Source organism: Epithele typhae (assembly GCF_022376455.1).
Source record: "Epithele typhae strain CBS 203.58 chromosome Unknown BXZ73scaffold_3, whole genome shotgun sequence".
NCBI classification, from domain to species: domain Eukaryota; kingdom Fungi; phylum Basidiomycota; class Agaricomycetes; order Polyporales; family Epitheliaceae; genus Epithele; species Epithele typhae.
Window position 1 is genome coordinate 1,573,794 of NW_025954194.1, and position 18,348 is coordinate 1,592,141.

The following is an 18,348-nucleotide window of genomic DNA, read 5'->3' on the forward strand; positions in this document are numbered from 1 at the left end:
ACGGGCACTGGGCCCAGGCCGCGGGATCCACAGAGAGTGGGTTCAAACAGTCCGGACATAGAAGCTTCCTCGGGTTCAAAACCCACAGGACCGTCAAACAGGGTTCGGGCGCTTCTGCCCCGGTAGAGCCACCACCCGGCGTCTTCTGGCGTCCTATGTCAATCCTCCATGAACATCCCGAGGACAGAAGGCACCCCAGACCGAGTCCGCTCTTACGTGTACATGCCCCGCATCTTACATCAAGACCGTCAGCGGGCTTCTTCGATCGCTTATCCCCAGCACACGGCACCGTTCCGCAAGGCTCGCATGCTCTGATCCTGGGGTCCTCTCCTACGCCGGCGCCTCCACGTTGTTTAGTCATTCGCCTTACTTCCAAACACAAGACGGCCAAGTGCTCACCTGCCGGAAAAGGTCGAATCCTCGGGGCGGCCAGCTACGGGGATTTGTTCGTCTGTGATGTGGCCACAGCACCGGATGGTGATATCTCGCAACGGAAACATGTACCGCGGGGTCGGCGGAGTCGGTGTGTCACGGCTTGCTGCCGTATCATGGACTGCGTGAGCGCGTAAAGTCCGTGCTGTGGGTATGTTGTGCTCAAAGTGATTCCCGACCAGGTCCAGGCGTCGGTCCTCTCCACACGATCCCCTCGCCTCGGTCGCCCGCTGGCCAAAAATACGACCTGGCGGGGTGAGCGAACCGGAGGTATTTACAACGACCATCGAGAGAGCAGTGCACGCCCGTCATCTCTCCCGAGCTGATCATCACTCGCCCTCGCCCGCGATTGGCTCCAGGGAGCGATAACGTGCGCCCGCCCTGGCTGAAGCACGCCCGGCGCGGAGGACGCGGGGCGGACGCTCGCCTACGGACGTCTTTGGTGTCATCGGACGAGCTCGGCGTCTCAAATTCAAAGCCGTTGCGCAGCGGCGCAGGTCCCCGCGCCCAGGTCGCCGCCCCCGGTCGCTGTCTTCCTCGCCGTCGTCTGCTCCGCCGCCGCCGTCTGCGCGCGGGAGGTCGTCCTTCATCTTTTTTCCCCTTTCTCCCTCTCCTTTTTCTTTCGCCTTCCTCCCGCACGGTATGCTGAGCATCCATCCTAATGCCTTTCTCTTCGTTCTCTCTCGCCCCCTTCAACTTCCTCTTTGCTTTATATACCCTTTTTCTCCCGCTCCTCTGCGCCCCGGCGGCGGCGGCAGCGGCGGCGGCTTCCAATAGCACCCTCCGGTTCGACGGCTCCGGAGTCTCCTTCTCCAGCGGATGGAACTTGGCGCAGTTCGAGGGCCAGGACTTCGCCTTCACAGACGCTGTGGGCGAGCAGATGCAGGTCGTTCTCCCTCGTAAGTCCCTCCCCCCCTTCACACCCTGCCGCACCGTTCCTTTGCACCCTCGGATCGCGCGGAGTGCCTCTGTCGTCCCGCTCGTCCGATTCGAGGGCGCCCGCGTTGAACCCACGCTGACCCCGCACATTCATTCTCCCCCGTGGGCGCCTACTCGACGCTGCCTCGCGGCTGCAGCGAACACATCCGCCGTCTTCTACCAGGGCTTCCTCGTCCAGACCGGCGCACTCTACTTCGCCTGCATCGACTGCGCCTCCACATCCGACACCGGACCCAATGCTTTCCGGGTCGACGCCCACGCGGACGATGAGAACGGCTCGCAGCCTCCGGTGAGTCTCGCATTCCGTCTTCCGTTTCTGGAGATCTGCTATGCAAGAGCAGCTGCGTACACGGCGCGTGCAGGGTCGCATACGTCCCGCCACGAGCGAGGGCCTCGAGACATGTCTTGTGAGCAGGGCGCTGACGGATGATGCACGGATAGGAACCGATCTTCTCCTTCACCGGCCTCGATCCCACCGTCCAGCATGTCCTGCACGTAGTCAACCTCGCCGATGCCCGCTTCAACAACACGAGCCAGCTCACGTTCGACTCGCTTGTCGTCACCACCGGTGCGGATGGTGAGTGCTTTCCTGTCCGCGCTCGCTTCGCCTCGCGCAATCTCCAAGTGCATCGCCGCCCCGTGGGTCTCGGATGGCGTCCCGCACCAGCTGACGTTTCGTCCCATGTAGATTCGTCATCTACGACTACTACATCCGACGCGTCTACCCCGACTGCCGTCTCGACCGTCACCGCCACGCGTCAAGGCCCGATTCAGACCTCGAGCCCCACCACGTCCTCTGGAAGCTCCACCTCTAGTACCCTTACAACAACTACGGACTCCAATGGCAACCCCGTCACTACAACGCTCGCCGTTACGGCTACGGACTCCAATGCAGGTCCGACTTCGACCTCGACACTCACGCCCACTGACTCAAACGGGAACCCGGCCACGGGTACTGAAACGGCAACCACTACTGACGCGAATGGGAGCACCATCACAACTGTCTTCCCTACGGACTCGAACGGGAACCCTGTCTCGACCGCCACTCCAACTGACTCGAGGGGAAGCTCTGTCACCGCGACCACTACGGCGACTGATTCGAATGGCAACCCACTTTCGACTGGAACTCCTTCCGCGGTGCCCACCGACTCGACCGGGAACCCAGCTACCGGGACGCCACCGGCGACGACCACGGACGCCAACGGGAGCACCATCACCACGGCGTTCCCCACAGACTCGAACGGCAATCCGGTCTCGACGGCCGCCCCCACCCTCACAGACTCGAACCGGAACCCGGTCACGGGCACGAAGACGGTCACCACGACCGACGCGAGCGGAAGCACGGCTGTCACCGCCTTCCCGACGGACTCGAGCGGGAACCAGGTGCCCACCGGGCCCGGCGGCGCGAACGGCAGCGCGACGTCGGCCGGGGGGCCCACCTCGAACACGAGGGCGACCGCGCTCGCCTCTGGCGGGATCTCGAAGCCCATCATCATCACGGTCGCGGTCGTCGCCTCCCTCTTCGTCCTCGCCCTCCTCGCCGCGATCATCTTCATCCTCGTCCGCACCAAGAACGCGCAGGGCCCGCCGCCCGTCGGGCCTGCCGCCGCCGAGGCGGGGCTCATGACGCAAGTCGCGCCCGTCGCGGGCGGGGGTGTGGGCGCCGCGGCGTTCGCGATCTCCGGCCCGCTGCCCATGACGCCCGTCCCCGTGCGCCCGCAGAACCCGTTCGCGGACACCGTCCCGGCCAACGTCCCGATCGACGAGCCCTCCGCGGCGGACGCGCAGACGTACGCGGACGTGCTCTCGATCACCTCCGCGGGCTCGTACGACCTCACCGACCCGCCGCTGGCCATGGCTGCGCCCCTGCCCGTGCCGCCGCCGCCGCTGCGGGACGGGCCGTTCGTGTACTACCCGCGCGAGGACGTCGCGCTCACCGCGGAGGACTACTACCCGCCGAGCCCAGCGCGCCGCGCGCTCCCGCCCATCTCGCCGAGCTCGTCAGCGCGCGGCCCGCTCCCGCCGATCCCGCCGAAGAGCCCGTTGCGCTCCGCCGGGTTCGCGTTCTCGTCGCCCGTCCGGGGCCCGGCAGCGCGCCGGACAGCCCCGCGACGCCGACGGCGGGCGGGACGACGGCGTGGATCAACCGGAAGCCGAGGACGCCGTCACCGGAGGACATGAGGCCGATGTGACGACCAGTGACCGCCCTCGACTTGACCTTCTCCGCTCGTTCCTCCTCCTTGCTGTGGTCTGTGGCCAGCTTTGGTGCTGTTCGGACGTGCACGGACCGCCGCGCGGCCGTGTGCTTGCTGTTACGATCTGCTTTACTGTAGCGACTAGTGTAGTTATTTATAATCGCGGCGACGCTCTCCCTGCCTTCCTTGGGCCTAATTCAGGCGGATAATCAGCAGGACAGGTCCGAACAGGTCGATCAGTACTTGTTGACCAAAGGCGGGCGCGTGGGAATTCTGACCAATCCGCTCATGGCTCCCGCCGCCGCTCGGTAACAAGGCCGTTGCGGATGTTCGCTGCTTACCTCACTTGCTTTTCAGGCCCTGGTTCGAAAAAAAGTGGACTACAAGTCCTTTGGTTTTCCCACCTTTCCCCGGTCAGGACGCGCGACAATGACTGCGGTCGACTTCGTAGTAACCCAGTTCAGAACCGCGACAGACGCCTTGATCAGCGAATGGACCAATCTGGTAGAATCCGCTCAGTACGTCCACTCTAGCCCAAAGTCCCCACCATGGTTTAAGGCTAACCCTGCGACACAGCAGTACTGATCAAGCGAAGGCATCTACCTTTCGGTCTTTACTTAGGGCTGAGGAACAACGAAGGCAGCTGCTGGCCGCGGTTGCTGCTATCTGCGACATCTCGACATCCATCCCTTCCCGGCTTTCTACCATCTTGAATGCTCGAGCTCCAGTCAATCGCTGCCCAGAAGAGGTCCTCCTTCGGATCTTTCAGCATGTGACGTGGGATATCTCAGAAGATGGACCCACTTTCGCTCTCAAGTGTGACGACCAGTACGGTCCCCATTGGTCCACTTATCGCGATCCTTGGGACATACAACTAGACCTCCGGCCTCTGATCAACCTCACCCACATCTGCAGGCGATGGCGCACGATCGCCGTATCATGTCCTCACTTGTGGACTCGATTTGACGGCACCAGTCCTTCCCGCTCGAAGGTCTTTGTCACCAGGTCCCAGTCTCTCCCCCTGTCGCTTTATGTCAACGACAAGGACATATCAAACATACATGTGATAGCTAAAACGGCCACGCGCTTGCGACGACTGGACGCTAGCGTCTACAACACCCGCCGACCGTACCTGCCCCAATGGCTCGTCGCTCAAGACTTACCGCAGCTAGAGGTGTTGAGCCTGTTTTTCGGAGAAACATCGTGTGATGGGAGTGGCAGAAATGCTGCTCAAGTCACTATCCTGAAGGATCCTACTCTCAACAACCTCAAAGCAGCCGCCCTCTTTGGGATTGGATCCTGGATACCCTCAAACTCGTTCCCCAACTTGACCCACCTGTTCCTTGGAGTCCAGTACAACCTCCGCAGAGCGGGCGATATTCTCCTCGTTTTGGCGCACACGCCGCGCCTGGAGCACCTCCATGTGGCCAGATTCAGGTATAAACACTTGCGCTCTTTCCCCGCGATGCTCCCCATCCCTCTCCCCCACCTCCGCTCACTGGTGACCAATCGCACCGACGAAGACGACACCATCCGGATATTCGATCATCTCGCTCTTCCGTCATCTGTCTCCGTTCAACATCGCCAATGTACCAACGTCTGGCCACCATCTGGGCCCTCAGAGTTCACCGCTCGCATTTTCCCGTTTCTACCCCCAGGCGTTGCTCCCCCTGGCCCGGACGCTTCCTTCGAAGTGCACGCCCGGGTCTCTTCCAGACACGAGCCATGTGGAAGGGATGACACCCTATATCATGCCGTACGCCTTCTGATGAAGCCCGTGAATCCCCCTCATATCGCCACGCACGCTCCGCCGGGACCGTCACTGAACCCGTCGGCGCATGAATCTGGGCTACCCTCCGTGTGGGTCGACGGGTTCCTCACGCAAGAAAACCGCTACGTGAAGCACTGGCACTCCTTCCTCTGGTCGGCCCTCTCCACGAGCCAAGCCAGCGCACAGCTCGCCACGCTGTCCCTCGAGGTCTTCCACACCCAAGTCAACGGCCTCTGCACCGCGCTAGAGCACACGCCACGCCTCGACGCGCTCACCGTGCGTCTCACCCCGGACGACACGCTGGGCTACGCGGGCAGCGAAGCGAGGGCCTTCGACGCCGGCACGAAGGGGAGCCCCAAGGAGGTGATGGTGTACGAAGACGCGGACCCGGTGATCGACGCGTTCGCCGCCCTGGCCACCGTGCTCGCGGTGCGCGCGCCCCAGACGACCAGGTTCGTCTCGTGCCCGGCGCTGCGCGCGCTCGCGCTCGGCACCGCGCTCCACGCCGCGGGCCCGTGCGACGGCGACTGCTGCACGACGGAGTGCCCGGACCGGGACAACTACGAGCACGTCGTCGGCTTCGCCGACGCTCTCGCGCCCCTCGTCGAAGGGCGCCGCGGCGCGCTCCGTCGTCTGGCGGTGCAGCCGATCTTGGTCGTCGCGGCGGGGGACACGGAAGGGGTGCAGCGAGAGTCGACGCGCGTGCGGCGGGCGTTCGACGAAGCGGGAGTGCCAGGGATGGTGCCCGAGTTCGTGGTGGTTGGACCGGGGGAGGCTCTGTTCGCGGACATTGGAGGTCCCGGGGCGTGGGTCGTCGAGGAGGAAGAGAAGTACTGGGACCTTGGTGATCGGAAGCCGTACTTTGACGAACACTTTTTGCCGTAGTGTAGCTTGCGGACGGTTTGCGTTGATCTCTCTCCGGCTCTGTTAATGCAGTTATTTCGTGCACGATTGGCTTCCTGGAACGGGGATCACGGTCGCGGTATATCCTGGTACATGATCTGGCAGTCGACGCAGTTGGGTGTAGAGACACGTGGGAAACCCCGATTAGGACCGATCTAGACTGATAGACTGCTTATCTCCAACTGCTCTTCAGCCGTCACTCACCCACGGGCCAGCCTCGAAAAGCTCAAGGCACTCGCGCTTTTCTCGATTGGTTACCGAACCCCGACGAACTTGTTCCCTAATCTCACCCACCTGTCCCTTTGTGTTGGCTTGGGCACTTCCCTGCGAGGAGACACGATTCTCTTTGTTCTGGAGAACACCCCACGTCTGGAGCATTTCCAATTGGGTGGAACTATTTATTTAGAAAGCATGGACCTCACCCCAGCGGTACTACCTGCACCTCTCCCCCACCTCCGCTCCCTGGTGACAAATGGCTCATATGGCCCCGAAGGCATCGAAAACCTTGCTCCACCGTCCTAGGTCTCCGTGCAGCACCGTCGCTACACCAACACCCGGCTATACCCCGTGCCTTCAGAGTTCTCCGCTCGCGTCTTTCTTTTCCCACCACCGTGTAGTACGCCTCTCTCCACCGACGCTTCCTTCGAGGTACACGCTCGGGTGTCGTTTAGACACCCTGAGCCGTATGGAAGAGATGGCGGGAATCTCGTCGTACGCCTTCTCCTCAGGTCCACTAGTATGCCCGCTACCCAGGAAGATCCGTCGAGAGGTACTATGCGCCGACTGAACGCCTCTGCCCGGCTTCCCTCCGTATAGGTCGACGGATTCCTCGACTCTGACAATCGCGCCTTGGACTCCTGGCACGCCTCCCTGTGGTCCGCCCTAAGCTTGTCGTGCCAGGCTGGCAGCGCGCACCTCGTAAAGCTCTCGCTCGAGGTGTTCTATGTTCCGCGCTGCTGAGCATGCCGCGCCTCGACGCGCTCACCGTCAGCGGCGACGCAGGACGATTCTACACCGGCATGGTAGAGCCGGCCGGCGCGGAGTTCGTGTTGGTGTACTTATGTAATCGCGGACCTCGTCGTCAACGCGTTCTCCGCCCTCGCCGCGCTCGCGATGGTTGGGGGAGCCGATTCGGATGCCTCGCCGTCTCTCCGACGCTTCGCGGCCTGCCCGGCTCTGCGTACTCTTGCGCTCGGCACCACCCTGCACCCCGCGACACCATGCCATGACCACATTTGCATGGACGAGCACCCGTCGGAAGACGGCGTCGAAGATGACCTTCACCACTGCGTCAACGCTCTTTTGCCCCTCGTGGAGGCGCGGCGCGGCGCGATTCTTCGTCTGGTGGTCCAGCCATTCTTGACAGTTGCTGTCAGTGACACGGGTGGGGTTCAGCGAGAGTCGGAGCGCGTGCGCGGGGCGTTTTCGAGTGCTGGAATGCCGGCGATGGTATCGGAGTTCGTAGTCGTTGGGCCCGGAGAAGCTCTGTTTACGGATACGGCCGGGCATCCAGAGGGGCTGATAGTGGAAGGGGAGGACAAGCGAAAGCCTTACTTTGACGAGCATTTACTGCCGTAGCCTGCGGACGACTAGCGTCAGCCAGTGGAGAACAGACTAACGCTCCCGCTCCATGACGTGATACAAATTCCCATGCGACAAACGACATGCAAGGTTAGGATTTTTGGCTGCATCCACGTTCACACCGCGCGTGTTCAAACGAGTGGTGTTATATTGTTCCAAATACATCCGAACCATCATAGGAAGCGCCTCGCTCAGAGGACTGGACAAACCGACTTCACACCGCCGCAGTGTACGTAGTGTTGGAGTACGGGTGGTACTCAGCTTCCTCGTACGTAGAATTGCAGTAATCCCCCTTGCAGTAGTCGCCACCATCACCACTGTAGTCGTCGTGGTCGTCGTGGCCGTAGCTGGAGTCGTTGTTGCCGTACTTGTTGCCATTCCCGTGAGTCTCAGGGGTGCCGTAGGACTCGGAGTAGTCGGACGTCTTGGGGGCATCGTAGGAAGGCTTGGAGTAGTCGGACGTCTTGGGGGCATCGTAGGAAGGCTCGGAGTAGCTGTACGTCTTGGGTGTGTCGTAGGAAGGCTTGGAGTAGCTGGACGTCTTGGGGGCGTCGTACGTCTTGGGGGCATCGTAGGAAGGCTCGGAGTAGCTGTACGTCTTGGGTGTGTCGTAGGAAGGCTTGGAGTAGCTGGACGTCTTGGGTGTGTCGTACGTCTTGGGGGCATCGTAGGAAGGCTCGGAGTAGCTGTACGTCTTGGGTGTGTCGTAGGAAGGCTTGGAGTAGCTGGACGTCTTGGGGGCGTCGTACGTCTTGGGGGCATCGTAGGAAGGCTCGGAGTAGCTGTACGTCTTGGGTGTGTCGTAGGAAGGCTTGGAGTAGCTGGACGTCTTGGGTGTGTCGTACGTCTTGGGGGCATCGTAGGAAACCTCCGAGTAGCTGGACGTCTTGGGGGCATCGTACGTCTTGGGGGTGTTGTAGGAAGGCTCGGAGTAGCTGTACGTCTTGGGTGTGTCGTAGGAAGGCTTGGAGTAGCTGGACGTCTTGGGGGCGTCGTACGTCTTGGGTGTGTCGTACGTCTTGGGGGCATCGTAGGAAACCTCAGAGTAGCTGGACGTCTTGGGGGCATCGTACGTCTTGGGGGTGTCGTAGGAAGGCTCGGAGTAGCTGTACGTCTTGGGTGTGTCGTAGGAAGGCTTGGAGTAGCCGTACGTCTTGGGGGTGTCGTAGGACTCGGAGTACCCGTACGTCTCGGTGTTGCCATAGCTGTAGGGTTTGCCGTAGCTTTCTTCACCATTGTACTTGTCGCCGCGGTAGTAGCCACCGTCGCGGTAGTAGCCATCGCCGTGGTAGTAGCCATCGCCGTGGTAGCCTTGGTCGTAGTATTCCCCGTGACCGCCGTGGTAGTCCCCACCATAGCCATGATAGTCCCCGTCGCGGTCGTAGTAGTCTGCGGAGTTGTCGCGACGGTACTCGCGGCCATGTTCACGGTAGCCGTAGCGGCCGTCGTCGTAGTGGTCGAAGTAGTCGCAGCCGTAGTTGTCGCAGTAGTCGTAGGCATAGTGGTGGCAGCCGTAGTCGTCGCAGAAGTAGCAGCCATCCACGGTGCAGTAGCGGTCGTACCCGTCGTGATTGTACCCGTCGTGGTCGTAAGCGTCGCAGTAGTAGGATTCCTCGCCGTGGTAGTCGTCACCGCGGTAGTCGTCACCGTGGTAGTTGTCACCGCGGTAGTGCTCGGACTCGGAGCGGCGATTGTTGTAGACCTGCCCGTCGCGAGCGGACCCAGAACGGCCGGAGTAGCCTTCGCCGTCGTAGTGGCCCTCGCTACGGAAGGAGCAGGCGCTGTATGCACGCCCGGAGTACCCGTCACGGGCTGCGTACGAAAGGTCAAGATGGTGACAGGGTGACTGCGAACGGCGTACTCACCGCTGCTGTAGTCTTCGCCGTGGTATCCCTCGCCCCTGTAGTCGGTGCTGGCTTTGGTGGCCTTGGTGTCCGTGGTGTCCGTGGTGTCCGTGGTGTCCGTGGTGTCCTTGGAGTCCTTGGAGTCCTTGGAGTCCTTGGAGTCCTTGGTATCCGTGCTGGCCGTGGTGTCTGTCGCACGGCGGGACACTGGAATAGCCGACGCGGGTCATTAGGCGTCGACCAAGAACAAAATGGAGGACGCACGAGGGAGGGTGACGGGGCTGGCGCCGGTGATATCGGAGAGACCACGAGCCTTGACGAGAGCCATGTCATGGCTGCGCGTGCTCTGCTGGAGCTGAGGCAGAGGGACAGCGACAGCGGTGGCCGCGAGAGCAGTTAGAACGAAGGCGAGAAGCGTGGAACGCATGATGGTCGCAGGCGGATGAGGTTGGATAAACGAGTGTGGGTAGGATGTGGTAACAGAGAGCAAGACGACGAGATAGAGCGAGCAGCCCTGGGGTGCACGGCGGGGACGGGCGAGCTTATAAAAGAGCCCCCGCGGCCGGCGGCGGGCAGCGATCGCCCCGCGCTCTTTGGCGGGCAGGGCGTGCCCTTCGCCCCAGCCTCGTCGATGGCGTCATTGGCGCGCAGGCGTTGGGTGGTTTCCGAGGGCAGTTGCCAAACACGGGTGGACGCGACCCTAGAAAGGCAGGCGCAGAGGTCGAGAAGACGCAGCGGAGTCCGAACGCACCTGTCAGCCCAGCCGCCGTCAAAAACCCCGCGGCCGGCCCCCGACGCGCACCCCGCCCGCCGCGTCCTACTCTACACCCGCCTAATCCAACACGCCCACAGCCTACGCCAACGCCCACCCGCCTCAACATCATGCGTAGCCCCATCCTCGCCTTCTCCCTCCTCGCCGCCGCCGGCACCGCCGTCGTCAACGCTGCCCCCCAGGCGCCCCGCCTCGGCGGCAAGATCGCGACCCCCCGCAACACCGAAGTCCAGCAGTTCGCCAAGTTCCCCCGCGGCGAATCTGACCTCCTCAGTAGCGCCACCGACCTTGGCGATAACCACAAGGCCGGCCTCCTCGGTCGTGATCTTACCGACCTTCCCACCGGGGGCCTTCCCGTTCCCATTCGTCGGGGCCTCCCGGCCCTTCCGACCGACAGCCTTCCCATCGCCCAGCTCATCACCGGCGGTGGAAAATCATCCGGCGGCGGCGGTTCTAACGCCAGGCAGGATGACCTCAAGGTTCCCGACCCCGATGCCGCCGCCAAGGGCCAGGCCGAGGCCGAGCAGGTAGTTGCATCGGCCAAGCCCCCCAGCATGCCATCGTTCAACGACGTGTCGCAGCAGAAGACGTCCTCTGCCTCCAAGAGCACGGCAGGCAACCAGAACCCTGTTCGCCCCCTCGCGTACAACCAGCGCCGTCCTGAGGCCTGATCACTCGCTTAGATGTGACTGGCCATCGTCTCTGGTGAGTATGACCATCTTCTACCAGGTAGATCAGCCTCTGACGTATAGGGCGCACATGTCACCTACCTCGCAGACTGGTGGTACTTGTCGGGCGAAGGGTGGATAGGCGTCGATGCCGGCCTATTTGTAGTGAGGACTACGATCTGGATATCATGTACTGTTGGTGTCGCGGTCAATGGGAGCACGATTCGAGAATGGAGACATCGTCGATGATTGATTGCAGACAAAAGATAGATAAAACACGAGCATGAAAGCCTACTTGCACACGTGGGGAGGAAGGATGGAAGGAGCTAGGAAACGGGTGTGGTGGACGACGCGCACCAGTGAAGGGGCTGCCGCGGGGACGAGACAAGACATTCGAGACGATGTGTGGTCTGGACGGAGTGCTGATGATTGTGCAATAATGGATACGGGACGTTCTGCGCATGCGTGGATTAGGGCCAATTAAGCAACACAATCAAGGTCGTAATGGCACACTTTAACGAGACACTGGTTGGTGATGCTACAGCCGTGTTGAAAGTGGGAGTCTTCGTTGATATAAGTTGTTAAGCCTGGCCCTGAGCATCGGGCGCGGTCCCGGGTGCCTGCTGGCCATAATAACCTGCCAGCGCTCGCGTCAGCATCCTAAGCACGCGCAATGGCGTAATAGCTCACCTCCCCAATAATTCGAGTAATAAGAACTAGGATCAGCGCTGCCCCACTGAGCCTGAGCAGCAGCAGCGTTGGCGTCCGCAATGCCAGCCGCACCCATCCCCATGCCGGCCGGAGGCGCGACGGGGCTGGGCATTCCTGGGGCAGCGGCTCCGGGCGTGCCGGCCGCAGCGGGCTGACTGGGGTAGCCGCCGTACGCGCTGAAGCCGTACTGGCCGTACTGGGTGGGCTGGGGCATGCCGTACACAGGCTAGAAACATGGGGGAAAGCATGTCAGCAAGGTGCCTGCGGCGTGGCTGGACAAGAGGGTTGTGCGGCAGCGCGTCTCGCGGCGCGCACATGGCGGCGACGCGAGAGGTGCGGGGACGGCGGGGAAAGGTCGGAAAAACTAGGAGTGGGAGGTGGAGACAAGACACGAAGAAACGCACCATGTTTCCGAACGGCGCGGCGGGAGTCTGCGGGCTCATGGAGCCGGACATGGGGGCACCGCCGTCCGCCCGGTCCTTGCCCCAGCTGCACTTGATCGGGCGGCCGTGGACCATCTGGCCCTGGAGCTGGACGATGGCCATCGCGGCGTGCTCGTGCGTGTCGAGCTTGACGAAGGCGAAGCCGCGGTCGGCCTGCATGCGGATCTCCGAGAGGTAACCGATGGACTGGAAGAGGGGGATGAGGTCCGCCTGGGTCGCGTACGGGACGAGGTTGCCGACGTAGACGGTCGAGTTGTAGCCCGGAGTCTGCTGCACGACGCTCTCGTACGAGAGCGGCCCGCCCTGGAAGTTCATCGGCGCCGGGGCTCCGCCGCCCATGCTGTTACCGCGAGGAGGGGGACCAGGAGGCGCGCCCGGGAGGGCGCCTTGGGTCTTTTGATTCGCCCAGTTGACACGGATCGCGCGCGAGCCAAGCCACTCGCCGTTCATGGTCGCAATCGCCTGCTCGGCATCGGTTTTGTCGCGGAAGGCGAGGAATCCGTAGCCGCGGGACTTGCCTGAGTTCATGTCCCACATTACGCGGGCGTCGGAGAGCGTACCAAACGCGCTGAAGGCCTTGGCGAGGACGTCGTCGTTGACCTCGGGGCTGAGATCACCGACGAAGACGTGATAGTGAGCAGTGGTGTCCTCTTTGTTCTGCTGGCCCTGGTAAGCCCAGTTGACGCGGATCTCGGTGTCGAATATTTTCCGGCCATTGAGAGTCTGTAGCGCGGTCTCCGCGGCGCGCATGTCCATGTACTCGACGAAGCCATAGTTGAGGCCGCCGTGCTGGTAGTTGCGGTCCGGGATGATCTTGACGTGCTGGACTGGGCCAGCGACGGCGAAGATTTCGGTGAGCATATACTCAGTGACCCGCGGACTGAGGTTGCCAACGTAGAGGTGGGCCCGCCTCTGCGAACACGCGAGGATGTGGATGTGAATGGGATGCGATGTGATGGCGGCGCGACGGCATGATGAGAAGGGATAGGGGGAGGGCGCGATCGGGGATGGGGAGTTTTAGCGGATGGCGAGCAGGGGAGGTGAGGGGACTTACGGGTGCCTCAGCCGGAGACATAGAGCCCATTGGATTCATCGTGAGAGAGAGATAATGGAGTCGTAAGGGCTAGAGTGACGGTGGACGGGTCTTGTATCAGAGAGGCCAGGGAAACGGACGGCGATCTGTACAGAGGAAATTTGACAGCGGAATCGGGAGATTAGTCCGTGAGAGACGAGACTTTGGCGCTATGAGACAGAGAGGGGAGAGAGAGGAGCAGAGAGCGAGAGAGGAAGGGAGAGAGAAGAGAGAGGAGAGAGGAGGAGAGAGAGAAAACGGACAGACTCGAGCCTTGCAAGATCACAGAAGTCGAGAGGGTAGAAGCTCGAGACGAGCACTGCGTCACTCCCTACCCACAGCCGCCCACCGGCACACCGGCCATTATGTCAGCGGTTCCCATCGCCCTCTGCACACCAGGCCACAGGCCTCCTGCTCATCCGCTGCGCGCGCTCGGCCTCGCCGCAGTCCGTAACGAGGGTGGCACGACCTCCGTTGCCAGCACGCTAGATTTACGAGCGACCAGCGTGGGGGAGGCAGGCCAGACTCAGGTCGGACTAGCCTCCACAGTTGTCGACTCGATGGTTCAGCCGATCATCAGGCCGGTCAACCAGTGATCCGCAGACCACTGCTGTCCAGCAACGACTCGGCCCCTCTTCGCGTGCTCGAGAGCACTCATATCAGTCACAGCACGCAACATTGCTCCCGGAGATGCGATTTGTGAGGGGTGAAAGTTAGCACGCTATAATATAGACCATCCACATCGCTGACTACTGCTTGCGAGGGAAGAGAGGGGGTGTCGGCACGTTCAACAGCACGTTCCCACCGCCGCTTGGAAGGTACGTAACGTTCGGGTTCGTCACGAGCGACTGGACGATCGCCTTGCTCGCCTCGATTTTCCTGAACGCAATGAAGCCATCGCCAGCCTTGGCCAACGCGCGAGAGATGGTTGAGGCCGCCTCCGCCTCGCCTTCCGCTCGGATGACTGCCGCCTGACGTTCTTGCTCCGCCTACAGGAGGTACATCAGGCACTTTGAACCCATGCTCACCCTGGAATGGCGCGTACCTTCTCAACAATGAATTTTGCGCGCTCCGCATCTGAACGTTATCCACGTAAGTTGATTTCTGGGGTGCGTGCCGTCACTGCACGTACCTTGTTGAGCGATCTGCTTCGCCTCAACCGCCTGCGTGTACGGTATCAAGATGCTGCAAGACCGTCGGTCGCCCGTATCAACGCACCTGAGTGAATTCCTGCGGAGATGACGTCAGCGACACGCTAAGGGGGGACAGACCCGGACAAGACCAACCTTTCCGAACGTGAGATGCGTGATGGACACGTCTTCAAGAACGATGTTGAACTCTCCTGCGCGTTGGAGAAGATCTTCGCGTATGCGTGATGACACCTGCATGGCGACTTCAGTCACACTGCGGACATACAACGAGGAATGAGAAACATACCACTTCACGCTGAGTAATGAGCTCCGCGGCATCGAACTGGGCAACGATACTCTTCAACACCTCGTTCCCAATGGAAGGCAACACCCTCTCGTCATAGTCAAGACCAAGGCTCTGGTAAATCTGAGGGAGGTGTTCGACGTCCGGACGAGAGAGCACACGCAGGGTGATGGACACCATCTGCAAATCCTTCGAACCAGTGGTGGTAGAGATGTTCTAAAAAGAATTGAGGAAGCGGAATATGCACAAGAGCGGATGCGCGTACCCTAGGCTTGATGCGGCAATCGTAAAGGACGGCCTTTTGCAGCCAGGGGACAAGGAAGTGGGTTCCCTCAGCAGAAGCCTAACCGGGCACCCGCACTGAGTATATTCTGCAAAAATGCTCGATATCGAGAGGACGCACCTTGCCCTTCACACCAGAAAACCGGTCAAACATAACTGCCCTGTACCCTCCGGGAACGTCATAGATGCTGGCTTGCACAACCGTGGCAGCAATTGCAACCGGTACTGAGGTGAAACGTGGACGTTTAGCCGTTAAAGAGAAGTATAAAGTCTTCTTGCGTACCAATGAGACGGTTCGCAAGCTGGGCGGCCATAGCGAGCAACGGAGGAGGTGGAAGGATGAGTGGTGGGGACGAGCAGAGACGACGCGCCCGGCGCGTGTGCGGCGTCACCGGCCGGCATGACCACGTGCCCTGATCGCGTTCTTCGAGCGCTTGAACTTTCAAGCCGCGGCTCGCCGACTCGAGGCTGAATTCATCGAACCTGGACTCTCAACACGGGGATGGTGCTGACCTTTGCACGTCGTCCACCATTTCTTCATCGATGCAGGCTGCAGGAATCCTGGCCTGTACCAATGGCGACTAGCCGACTCTGCAGGTGACGAACGTCGACATGTCCTTACCCCAAGAGAGTCCAGCCCCCTCGCTGCTGGGGTGAACACGGCAATCGCTTCGAGTCCCTCCTGGCTGAGAATTATAGTTTGTTGAATATTGCCGTCTAGATGCGGTTGCAATTTACTCTAGGGCATTATTATCCCGGAGCAATAGATCTCCCTGCCTATCCCCTTCCCCGGGGGCCATTCTCGCCGAATGACTTCCGAACTGCATGGCTCTCTTTTTACGACTGCTTGCCTCTACCAGCCCAAGCTTGCACGCGGCTAGCCGCAGCAGCAGCTTCTCTCCTAACCCAGCCTCTAGGCGCGGGTCCATCTTCTTGTACACGGGAAGTTGTGCGAGAAAGTTGACGACCGAAAGGGACAAGAAGGGATGTCGTGTCTCCTTCCCCCACGAAGATATCACCCGGTCGTCCCTGCCGAGATTCCGCGTTGGGATGCGGTCTATCTCGAGCTGAAGCTGGGAACAAGTTGAGTCCCGCATAGTGATATGAGAAAGTCAACCCTACTTCATCAATGACAGCCTGCCATCCCCCGTGCTTGAACGCTGTTCGATGTCGCCCGTAACCACCCAACAGTTCGTCCGAACCTAATCCGTTCAGCAATACTCGTGCGGGACTGGTATATGTTTCTGCATCTGCATCTGGATGAGTGCGAACTTGCCCGATCCCTCGTGCCGCAAAGTACAACGCGATTGCCAGACTCTGGGCGTGTATGAGCACTAATAAAAGGAGATTCAGAATCAGACTCACAAGATCCATGACAGTCTTTGAGGGGAACATGAGCGCTTCGACATGCGCCCGTGCCTGCTGAGACTCCTGTAGTACACGGTCAACGGAGGCGACCTCGGCAGATGTGACTGATGCTTGCCTCGAAAGGGACGTTTATCTCAAGGAAATTCCACTTCCGTCGCGGGCACAATCGTCTGAGTTCTTCAACTTCCTGCCGTCCGGTGATTCTGTCTGGTACGTCGTACGTGACGGTGACCGTCGAGTAATCCAAGCGCTCCTGGAGCTTTTTCTTCTTCTCTCTCTTCGGCAGGGCGTACACATTTCCTTCGACTTTCACTGCTATCTTGCGCGGATTCTCGAAGGCCACATTTAGCAGGTCGATGGGTTCGTCTGGGTCCACATGTCTGTGATGGCTTGATGTCAGCAACACCAAAATAAAACCGAACGACGAGCTTGCCTGTCTGCTAGGAAAGCCACCATGGTTGAGTCTATCCCTCCGCTGAAAAGCACTGCCACTCTTGCCTGCCCAGGAGCATTGCTACATATCAGTGAGCCAAAGCCCCGCACACCTCGTTCATAACGGGCGCTCACTCTCGTTGCGGAATGTTGCGCACACGCAACATAACACTTCGGTCAAGCTCCACGATTAGCCGGTCAACTGTGTCACTCATATGCGCAGGGATTCTATCCAGGGCGATAGGTCGCGGGGGATCGTCGGGAATATTCCTGTTCACGTTCGCAGGAGTTGCCTGCAAGAGGAATATATCGGCGCCGTGATTGAAGACGTTTTCAAACGCATCCAAAAGCGTACTTACGAAATGGTCTTCGACACGAGACACACGGGGAAGTGAGATTGCGCAGTCCTCAAGATTCAGTATCTATCTGCACTTTTAGCTTACACGGTTGTGGAATATGAAGCAACGTACATCAGAGACCTTCTCCAGCTGTATACCATGGATATGAGCCACAGACACTTCTTCGAGGACATATCCCGGGTGCACTCCAGCGGAGACCGAGGTAATCAAGAGATATGGGTTCGCTTTGGTAGGTCGATGCACCAGGAGCGAACGACGACCAAGCGGGTCTCGTCCGTAGAATACGGTACGAGAAGCGTTCTGCTTTCAGTGTGAGCGCAGAATCTACGACAAGTCTTAAATGAGCGTCGCACATGGTAAAAAAGAAACGCATAACTGGATGATCAAGGTCAGAGATTGCTCAGGCGCTTTATTTGAGACTTACGGCCCTTCGACGTGGGCGAAGACGTCACATATCTCTTCTGCGGTTGGCGTCCCCGCCAACATCGAGAAAAGTTTCTGTCCGTCGTTCTCATGCTCGCCGATCTACGCAACACCTTTCAGCACTTGAACGATTTCCATAATTTTGGGTAGCCTTACTTCTAGACCCTCGAACACCTGACTCAGCGTCAAGATTCAGTGTTCTTTATGTTCGGATCAGTGCAACACACCTCACCATTCCAGCACAAAATGTTGCCGTCTTCATTTGTATGAGGTTGTTTCACGAATGAGTCCCCTCGAAGGCGTAACTCAGATCCACAGAATGTAAGTCGTAAGCCAAAGTATCGTGGCAAATGACTTCATGTGCGTCCGGTCCTGCGAACTGTAAAAAGTATGGCGTGGGCGGTTGGGCGGAGGCAACATACCTCTTGCAATCACATTGCCTCGGATCTTTTCGAGCAGTTCGTCAAGTGATGTGCTCCCGTAGGCTTCCTCAGACTCCGAAGGTACCTGCAAAGAAAACAGTATACCGCACATGGCTCCCTCCAGGCGGTTTGCGGGACTGGCGGGGGCTGGCCTCTTCGGCAAGGTCGGAGGAGATGATTGAGACGATCCGCCGGCGCTAGGCTGGCAAACTTGGCCCGGCCCGATCTCCACGTGCGCGGGTGATCGAGATCTGAATTTTACTGCAGTGGGCGTCTCATGACTGCCAGGGCCCGGAC

The 18,348-nt window shown here is 60.2% G+C and overlaps 5 protein-coding genes across 5 annotated transcripts; 2 read left to right on the plus strand and 3 right to left on the minus strand.

Moving 5' to 3' along the window:
- Window positions 1-1,093: 1,093 nt before the first annotated feature.
- BXZ73DRAFT_97023 (uncharacterized protein) lies at window positions 1,094-6,222 on the plus strand (the record flags this gene model as incomplete). The annotated part of the gene is made up of 5 exons (XM_048027229.1): window positions 1,094-1,331; window positions 1,509-1,660; window positions 1,813-1,948; window positions 2,060-3,428; window positions 4,188-6,222. The coding sequence occupies 5 exons, from the start codon at window positions 1,094-1,096 to the stop codon at window positions 6,220-6,222; spliced, it is 3,930 nt and encodes a 1,309-aa protein (XP_047882896.1).
- A 4,325-nt stretch (window positions 6,223-10,547) lies between these two features.
- On the plus strand, window positions 10,548-11,108 carry BXZ73DRAFT_97025 (uncharacterized protein; the record flags this gene model as incomplete). Its single annotated transcript, XM_048027230.1, has 1 exon — window positions 10,548-11,108. The coding sequence occupies one exon, from the start codon at window positions 10,548-10,550 to the stop codon at window positions 11,106-11,108; it is 561 nt and encodes a 186-aa protein (XP_047882897.1).
- A 578-nt stretch (window positions 11,109-11,686) lies between these two features.
- On the minus strand, window positions 11,687-13,120 carry BXZ73DRAFT_39162 (uncharacterized protein; the record flags this gene model as incomplete). The annotated part of the gene is made up of 3 exons (XM_048018320.1): window positions 11,687-11,742; window positions 11,796-12,042; window positions 12,221-13,120. The coding sequence occupies 3 exons, from the start codon at window positions 13,118-13,120 to the stop codon at window positions 11,687-11,689; spliced, it is 1,203 nt and encodes a 400-aa protein (XP_047882898.1).
- Window positions 13,121-14,080: 960 nt separating this feature from the next.
- On the minus strand, window positions 14,081-15,361 carry BXZ73DRAFT_87419 (prohibitin; the record flags this gene model as incomplete). Its single annotated transcript, XM_048024558.1, has 8 exons — window positions 14,081-14,320; window positions 14,377-14,408; window positions 14,464-14,494; window positions 14,618-14,713; window positions 14,769-14,981; window positions 15,031-15,108; window positions 15,169-15,272; window positions 15,331-15,361. The coding sequence occupies 8 exons, from the start codon at window positions 15,359-15,361 to the stop codon at window positions 14,081-14,083; spliced, it is 825 nt and encodes a 274-aa protein (XP_047882899.1).
- A 420-nt stretch (window positions 15,362-15,781) lies between these two features.
- On the minus strand, window positions 15,782-18,163 carry BXZ73DRAFT_87420 (asparagine synthase-domain-containing protein; the record flags this gene model as incomplete). Its single annotated transcript, XM_048024559.1, has 12 exons — window positions 15,782-16,120; window positions 16,170-16,364; window positions 16,413-16,478; window positions 16,531-16,795; window positions 16,849-16,929; window positions 16,983-17,140; window positions 17,318-17,506; window positions 17,560-17,581; window positions 17,631-17,731; window positions 17,786-17,803; window positions 17,857-17,983; window positions 18,048-18,163. 12 exons carry the CDS (start codon window positions 18,161-18,163, stop codon window positions 15,782-15,784), a joined length of 1,677 nt encoding a protein of 558 aa, XP_047882900.1.
- Window positions 18,164-18,348: the final 185 nt, after the last annotated feature.